General features: G+C 35.9%; 1 protein-coding gene across 1 annotated transcript; it reads right to left on the minus strand.

Moving 5' to 3' along the window:
- On the minus strand, nucleotides 621-9,332 carry LOC109821115 (V-type proton ATPase subunit a1-like). Its single transcript, XM_020387309.1, has 3 exons — nucleotides 9,065-9,332; nucleotides 834-962; nucleotides 621-733 (listed from the first exon to the last, which is right to left on the minus strand). The coding sequence occupies exons 1-3, from the start codon at nucleotides 9,152-9,154 to the stop codon at nucleotides 638-640; spliced, it is 315 nt and encodes a 104-aa protein (XP_020242898.1). The 5' UTR covers nucleotides 9,155-9,332; the 3' UTR covers nucleotides 621-637.

Consider the following 9,713-nt stretch of genomic DNA (forward strand, 5'->3'; position numbering starts at 1 on the left):
TCTACGGTTTAGCACAAAAAATCATTACTAAATGCCAGAAACAATTGACTAAGTGAAGAAGCAAATAAATAAATAAATAAACCTGTTCGCGTAAAGAAAAATGTTCCATATCTCATTCTTTGTGGTAGACCTTTTTTTCTAACTCCCTGTCAGGAGGGACAATACAGTTATATGCTGAAACAAGGAAACCACCTGCAAAAGAATGTGTAAAGGCACGAATAGTATTAAAATCTCTTTGAAAATATTAAGGGGAAGAACAAATAAAACTGACATATTAGGTGTCTGTAAACTATATGAAGGATTGCCAAATTTTTAACTCTTATTATAACAATGATTGGAAAAACTATCTTCACGCCCCCATGGGAATCCCTCTGGTTGGGTTGTTTCTTATCCAGGTGGTACTTCATCATGTTTTTCTGCAGATCTTGATATTTATCTAGATGATAGTTAATTCAGGTATTTTCCTGTTTCGCTTTCACTATAGCAGACAGTGTAACATATTTCACTCTCAAATGAAAAGTTTAGGACATATTCAACCTAAAAAATTATTATGAAACAAATCCATAGGAGATTCACAAATCTAAACTAAAAAGAAACTACATGATACTGAACTAAGCAGAAAATACCTTTAGCAAAACTAACTTAGATTCCAATAGCTCATTGTAAGTTTGCCATAGTTTCTCACTTTTGAATTCATTTCAAGAAGCTCGGCCTCATGTTCACCCAACTGTACCTGAAGCAAAGATTATTGTGTGTGTCAATCTCCAATACAAAATTCTCAATTAGAGCAGATATGTAGTTCTCATGGAAGCAAATAGGAAAACAATAATTACCTCAAGATCTTCAAGGTCATCTTCTGGTTTGGGTTGCAGAGCAGGAAGAGCAGAACATGTCAATCCAGCCTTGCTAATCTGATCAGTGAAATATCTCAATTTTCGTGACATCTCTCCACATCTCTTCACCTGTTAAAATGTCGGGAAGAAAGAGAAAAACAAAAGCAGCTTAATTGAAATTTGGTTAAACTATATTGTAAAATATTAAGTTTCTTAAAACAAAACATCCATAGTTGTTATTTGCTTAATAGAGGAACAATAGATCACATCTTTTAAATTAAGATCAAAAGGAAGTAAGATATAAGAGTCTAAGACTCTAATCTGGTTGACAAATGTACGCTGAAAGGGGCTCCTATCATGATTTAACTGCCAAAATGATAAACATACAGATGTACAAGCAATCAAATACAAATACAAATACAAATACAAATACAAATACAAATACAATAGTGTCATACAGTAGTAGGAATTATTATGCAAGTGATCGGTACATGGCTAAATCTTATACTATAATCTTAAGGCATTGGATCAACTAATCACATACGATACTTTTCACTGACAAATAAATTCTTAAACAATAACTTACTTACACCATAACAAACATGGGTAGAAATAAAAAGATCAACCTTTATTCTGTGCACTAATAGTAGTCCGAGAAAAATTGAACTGTTCACAATATTTCATTAAAGGGCGAGATTTCAGTCCTCTTCAATCTCATATGTGGCATCTTAAACTCCTTCATGAAAATCCATGCAGGGAGCCTATCTCTTGGGTAATATGTCTAGACCCCTTTGCACCACCTTGGATATCCAGAATACGACTCACTGTAATCAAGGGTGTCCCTCGTATAGAGCTTGTTAACTACTTCACCATCTCTCAAATATAATCAATACCAAGAAACCATGATCCATCTAAACATTTAAGTTTCTCAAGTCTTCCTCATTTCTTGCTGCAGTTTACGCCCTTTGTTAACACAAGCAATTTTTTAATCCTTTATCGTAATTTCCATCCTAATTTCACAGTGCTCACTTCTATGGTCTTCATTTTAATTCCTCCATAACATTTTCAGTCCTACACCGTCTTGCAAAATTTTCCATACATTTACCACCAACGTCACTTCTCCAGTTACAGAACCTATACATAAAATTTTGCAATTTCTTTTCAAAATTCAAAGCATCATATCAAGTATCAACAATCACTCCAAATTTTCACTCATATGCTTTACATTCTATGTAAAAATAAGATGATATCCATTATAACTGTCATCTCACTTGGTGATCGCAATTGTCTTCACTGCCGACATATCAACAAAAGGAGCACAGTTTGTGTAAGCAAATTATGTGAGTTATAATAGATAGAATAGAGATATCATTTTTTTGGCAAAAAGGGATTTGACCAATAACTTTTCCCAGATTACATGAAAAAGAAAACTTTATGACTATAATACAATGTTACTTGACTCCCAGATCTAAAATTTCTAACTCTTCATATTCATGAAATTGGTTATAAGAGACATGAATTTAAATAATCTTAGTTTAAACTACAATTTTTTATTGATAATATATTTTAGCGTAATTGATTAACATGTAATTTCATACGACCGAGCTACCCTAATAACTTCAAATAATCTAAGGGATTAGAGATTGAGGATTTATTTCTCCTTACAATAAAAACATAATGATTCTAGGTAGTCTTTTCAATTCTTTGTAATTATAAACTTCTTTAATGTTACATACTACGGGTAAAATAACAAAATATACAAAAAGACACGGCACGGGTAAAATACTAGTATCACCAACTATACAAGCAAATTATGCGGACAAATTTTTAAAAGGGGCTTTTTTTAATTTTATATAGCAAAACTGACCTTATTGGAAATTAATCTGCAAAACAGACTCTTTTATTTAGAAAAGGGTCGGTTTTGCAGTGGCGTTGTTTTTCGAGCTATACGGGACTGCTAGTCCTGTATAGTTCGGCCAGCAATTGAAATGCACAGGACTAGCAGTCCCGTTCATTTCTTTTTTTAACCCGTGACCCACTCATTTCCTCATTGACCTGTGACTGTTCCCCTCTCTCACCCCTCTCTCCTCTCTCGATTCCCTCTCTCGTCCCTCCCCTCTCTCTACTCCGCCGACCACCGCCGACCTCACTGACCAAGCTCCTGATCACTATCGCCGACCAAACTCTGATCAAGATAATTTTTTAAATTTTGTTGTTAAATTTGATGAGCAAAATGAATTGGGAGTTCGAGTTTAGCCATGAAAGTTGTTTTTTAGTTGAGATTTGGGATTAGGGTTTAACCATGAGTATTAGGATTAGGATTAAGCCATGAATAATATGATTAGGGTTTAGCTATGAATAATGTGATTTGGGATTAGGGTTTTTTGTTTTTCAGTTAAGATTTGGGTTTAGGGTTTAGTCATGAATAATGTGATTTGGGATTAAGGTTTTTAGCCATTATTTACTTTTCAGTTGAGATTAGGGTTTTAAATTTGATTTTAAATTAAGATTAATATTTTTAGTTATAATAGATGATTTACATATGATGAACTATTAATTTTCAGCTTTGATGACAAACTCTATACCCATTATTTGCTTTTTCAATGGGAGCTTTGGAGTCAGATTGAATAATATGTTTATGTATGAGGGAGGTTCTAGGAAAATGTTTATGCTATCTAAGTCATGTAATTTTGATAGAATGATGAATGAAATACAGAGTTACTAGAATTAATAAAGCAGAGAATGCAATTAAGGTGTTCTTCAACTGTTCGATAAATAAGAGTAGAACTATTGTTATGGAGATTACCGACGATGAATAATTGAATGACATGAAACAACTAGTCGAGAATCAAGTGTCAATTAAGTTGTTCATTGAGAAGTATCTGATTCATGAATTTGTCTAAGTTTTACAACCTCAAGGAGAGTTTTCTCGTATGCTTGACTTAGACAATAAGTCTCGAGTGGTTTTATGACATCTCCAAGTCAAGATCCGTGGTTTTAACTATAACATTTAAGTGGTCATTCTCTTGGTGGGACGTCAAGTACTATTTTAACGATGGTTTGGACCATGTTACGGGTGACCTACCGGCCAGATCAATTGTAGAAGAAGAAGTAAATGATGAATCAGAAGATATTAAAGAAGAAGGTGTGCAAATTGATAGCATGCAGGTGGCAGGTGGAATCGATGATGACTCCTATTGAATGGAATAATTTAATGTTAACAATGATTATGTGAAAGCTGAAGATCCGTTACCCGACGAGTTTCATAATGAGAATTGGATAAATACTTCTCAAGCTGAATTTGTTGATGTTGGTCTAAATTTTCAACGGGACTTTACTTTTAAAAAATGGGACCTATTCGAGAGCAAGGAAGCATTGATCTTTGCAATCCGAGAATGACCGATCAAAAATCGGATCAAATTCAAGCCGGTAAAAACTAATACAACAAACTACTATGTAAAATGTTACTTTAACGAGAATATTGAAGTCGAGCATGCAAATGAGCAAGATGAGAGAAACAGAGAATGTCCTTGGTTACTAAATACAGCTGTGAAAAAATCATCAAATGGGCAATTTATAATATCTAGATATTGCGGACTTCATACATGTTACAATCCGTCGGTGGATATCGATGATTATTCTGCATCTTCCTCTTATATATGTAAGCTAATTATGCCTGAAGTTAGAGCTGAACTTAATCTAAATGCAGGTCAGATATTTCAAAGGGTATATGACATGCGGGACATTAAGATATCTAAATATAAGGCATATGACGCAAGGAGGAAAACATTGTCTAAAATATTTGGAGATTGGGAAAAATCGTATGAATTACTTCCACGATATCTTGAAGCTATCAAAGCGAAATAATCTGGGTACTGAATATGAAATATTGTCCGAAGAGATTGCACTGGGGATGGAGAGGTCCACTCGAGTATTTTGGGCATTTGGTCCTGCTATTAAGGGTTTCACTTTTTATTATCCATTATTGAGTATTGACGGTACACATTTATATGGTAAATACAAAGGCGTGCTTCTTATGGTGACCGGTGTAGATGCAAATAGCGGTTTATTTCCTCTAGCATTTGTAGGTATTTACACCATGCAGCCTGGGTCGGTTAGTGATGAGGTCATATAGGACCAGCCTCGACACCGTTCACATATTATATCCTTTACAGAGGTAATTAAATTTCTTATAATTTTAATATTGTATTCTTATAATATTGCATTCTTATACTTTTATTTGCTCTACAGAAAGGCCCGGATATCGTTATGGTTAATCATAGCCTCTGTAATATCCCAACCCTTAAGAGGGTGATGTGATTAGTATTGATAGATTTGATTAGAATACTCATACCACCAAGATGTATCTTTTTTTCGAGAACCAAACGCTTAGAAACTCCAAAGTTAAGCATGTTTGGCCTGGAGAAATTCTAGGATGGGTGACCCCTTGAGAAGTTTTTTAGGGAGCGCGTGAGTGAGGACAAAAACGTGCTGAAAAAACATGTGGTGGTTTGTGAGGCTAGTCCATCAGATCTAATAGCGTATCGACTCCGGTATTTCGGGGCGGGACGTTACAAATGGTATCAAAACAAAGCCAACCGGAATTATGAGAGCTAAGTGCTATGCGGCGCAAAGTGTTACGTCGAGAGGGCGGGAGTCACCTCTTGAGGTCGTAGGAGTCACCTCTAGAATCTCACACGGATGGTACGGTCTTGGATGATATGATTTGGCGCAACGAGGATGTTGCGAGTTTAAGTGGGGGAGTTTGTAATACCCCAACCCTTAATATGGTGATGTGATTAGTATTGATAGATTTGATTGGAATACTCATACCACCAAAATGCATCTTTTTTTCGGGAACCCAACTCTTAGAAACTTCAAAGTTAAGCGTGTTTGGTCTAGAGAAATTCTAGGATGAGTGACCCCCTGGAAAGTTTTCCAGGGAGAGCGTGAGTGAGGACAAAAACGTGCTGAAAAAACATGTGATGGTTTGTGAGGTTAGTCCATCAGATCTAATAGCGTACCGACTCCGGTATTCCGAGACGGGGCGTTACAGCCTCGGCCATAGTCGTTGGCATCTAGAGGATGAGTGTATTATAGCCTCGGCCATAGCTGTTGGCATCTAGAGGATGAGCGTATTATAGCCTCGATTGGACGGGCCGGCTTCTTGACATGTTCAAAGCTTCGTTGGATGAGGCTCGATTGGCCCCTATTCACCGCTTTGATAGATAGATGGAGGCCAGAGACCAATGCTTTCCACTTCAGAATGAGAGTCTACCATTACTCTACAGGATGTAGCTATGATACTCGATCTTCGCATAAATGATCCTTGCGTTACTGACAGTGATAAACATTTTTGGCCGGACAAGTGTGAGGAGTTGTTGGGTGTAGCTCTAGAGTCAATGCTTAGAGGAAATATTAAATTAAAGTGGTTGAAAGAGACTTTCTCGGTGACGTTGCCTATTGATGCACCACAAAAATTGATGGAGCAACATGCATGTGCATACATTATGCACATGATCGGTTCGATATTATTTCCAGATTCGAGTAAAGATAAAGTGCATGTCAGGTATGTGTAATTAGTATTTATAATAATTAATATGAATTAGCTTATTTTAGTAACTTGAAATGTTGTGAATATGCTAGGTGGTTACCACTCATTGGGGGATTGGACACATGTGGTAATTTATCGTTGGGTAGTGCCATTTTGGCGTACCTATATAGAGAGATGTCCAAAGTGGCATTCATAAAAAATAATGACTTTAAAGGATGTCTCAGCTTACTGCAAGTATGGGCATGAGAGAGACTTCACTTGAAGTCGAGACTATGCGTGAATTTACAATTAGATGGACAAATTCCACTAGGATGCAGGTATTATATTTTTAACGTAACAAATATAATTGTAATTATCATTGTCGTACTGAATTTTGAAAATAACACGGAATGTCCAAAAATGTTATGATGAGACCCCGACTAGACAATTAGATTTCTACCGAAATGAGCTTGACCGTATGAAGATTTTTCAAGTATCACTAATATAAAAATTAGCTTTTACTTCTATATATCAACTCTTCTATATATCAACTTTGGTTTTAAGTATCACTAATATAAAAATTAGCTTTTACTTCTATATATCAACTCTTCTATATATCAACTTTGGTTTTAATGATATGCAACAATTATATGAAATACTACTTCTATATATCAACTCTTCTATATATCAACTTTGGTTTTAATGATATGCAACAATTATATGAAATACTCTGTAGATAGAATGGGAGCCCTACACCCAATTTCTCAATCATTTACCCCCGGTATGCACATAATACCCAGTTATATGGAGAGCCAGAGTTCCTCTAATATGTTTCGAGATAGTAGAAATGTATGTACCGGACCGCGTGCTTCGATAATTTGATCTTGCACAACATGTTCTGGAGTTTGTTGAAAAAATAAAGAGGAAGACAAAGAAAGGAGGCCAACAAAAGGACTGGACAGCTGAGCATCAAAATTATATACACAGATGAAATGATAGACATTTTTGTATTGTTGAGCAAATTGAACCAACTCCTCAGGAATCAGATTACTACACTTGGTATTGGGGGATAACCAGAAAATGGATACTCCATGAGACCACAATACCGGTTGAGTTGTAAAAAGGATATGTGCATCGATGTATAGATGAGAGAGAATTAGTAAGTATTTTCAAATTTTATTTTTGAACAATTTAGTCCATTTTTATTGGTATTTGTCAATATTGCTAACTTATGTTTTTTAAAAAAATTACAGGTATCGACAATAAATGATGTTCAAACCATTACAAATCGAGGCATGGAATTGGCTTGAGCAGGTAATATAGAATTGAATATGAAATTTACATTATGTAATTTGAATTTTAAAGTAATTTTTGCATTTCGGGTTTTTTGAATTATCCCTCGTAGGTACATCTCCCGAAGTACAAGAATATGCATCAATATATCAGTCAATAATGCGGAGGCTTCACCAAGCCTTACACCGAACTCACGAAGACCTTCATGATGGATGCGAGGTAACGCAATTCGTATACACGCGTCAACCAAAACAAAGACGAGGATAATGAAGAAACGATAATGAAGCTGGGCATTCCCAACGCGTTGACAATGGAGTTGGACTGTCACAACCACAAACGCAACCGGATCACGAACTCGTCGAAAGTCGGGATGGAGGAGACCGAAGACAAAGGAGGAGAAGAGTTCTTGGATGTATGTAAACTAATCAATATTTTTATATACATTGCAATCCTATTTTGGTATGTACATTACAAATCTATTTCGAGATGTGAGATGGTTTTTGGATTTGTAGCCGAGACTATGATGTGATTTATTGGATTTGTAAGTGGGTTTGTGGCGTGATTTGTTGGATTTGTAAGTGGGTTTGTGGTGTGATTTGTTGAATTTGTAAATGAGTTTGTGTTTGTGGTGTAATTTATGATTTTTAGATTTGATATATGAGTTTATATAGGGAATTGACAGGAAATGCAATGGTGTAATTTATGATTTTTAGATTTGATATATGAGTTTATACAGGGAATTGACAGAAAGAATTAACAGAAAAAGGAAAAGAAACATGTGCAGTCCCGTGCATTTCGTTTGTGTCTCGAAAAGCACGGGACTGCCAGTCCCGTGCAATTGGTTTGTGTCGGAAAAAGTCTCTTCTTTTTACTCGGGACTATCAGTCCCGACTAACTATCAGTCCCGAGTAAAAAACAGAGACTATCCGCAAGAAAAAATGTAATACACGGGACTAGCAGTCCCGTGCATTTCAATTGCTGGCCGAACTACACGGGACTGCTAGTCCCGTGTTGTTCGAAAAACATCGCTGCTGCAAAACCGACCCTTTTCGGTTTTGCAGATTAATTTCTAATCAGGTCGGTTTTGCTATTTAAAATTGAAAAATGGATCATTTTAAAATTTTGTCCAAATTATGCTGACTTTTTCTTCACCAATGAGAGACCTCACACCTTTTTATTTGGCAATTTCTTCCTAGATTTCAAAGTATCATGACAAGTCCAAGTTTTCAATCATATGCGCTGCATCCTAAGTTGAAAACGAAGAATTATAACTGACCTCTTAGTTAAATGTATGAAAATATTAAGGTATAACTACATTAATCAAAGTAACCAACGTCTCTCAACAAAAGGAGTAGAAGATCGAAGAATGGAAATGAGATTAGATCCGAGGGCTAGGGTTTCTTACGTCTCTGAACTGGACGAGGGCGAACTCGCCGATGTAGGAGATGGCCTTGTGAGCGGACTCGACGGGGATTATGAACTGCACCAAGCTCATCTTCTCCGATCGCAGGTGATCAATTGTCGGGAGTCAATCCAATATCTTCATCTTCTATTCGTTCTCACTCAAGAGATCAAGATCGTTTTTTTTTTTCCATTTTTTTGTAGGATTTAGATCTCGATTCAGTTGGCAACTGTCTACGTTGCGCTTCGGGAAAGAGGGAGCGAGAGAGGAGTGTGAGGAGACATGATGAGATGAAATGCCCTTGCATTTTAGGGAAATTTACGAGGATAGGACAATGGGCCCATTTGATTTTTTTTTTTTTAAAAAATCTATTCCTCTAAAACAATGGGTGGATCAAGATTCATTATTCATGCTAACAATGGGTGGATCAAGATTCATTATTCATGCTACAGTAATACTATCGTAAATTACTGTAGCACTATTAGTTTAGAACCAGCAGAGTAGATCCAATATCCACTGTTCATGATACAGTAAATTACTGTAGCTTATTACTGTAACATTATTACTGCAGAACTTACAAAAACTGCATTTAAACACAGAATTATTGTATCGGAAATAAAAAAAATGAATGTTGTGCTTTGCATGGAGTGCA

The sequence above is a fragment of the Asparagus officinalis genome, chromosome 8 (assembly GCF_001876935.1).
Source record: "Asparagus officinalis chromosome 8, Aspof.V1, whole genome shotgun sequence".
NCBI lineage: Eukaryota > Viridiplantae > Streptophyta > Magnoliopsida > Asparagales > Asparagaceae > Asparagus > Asparagus officinalis.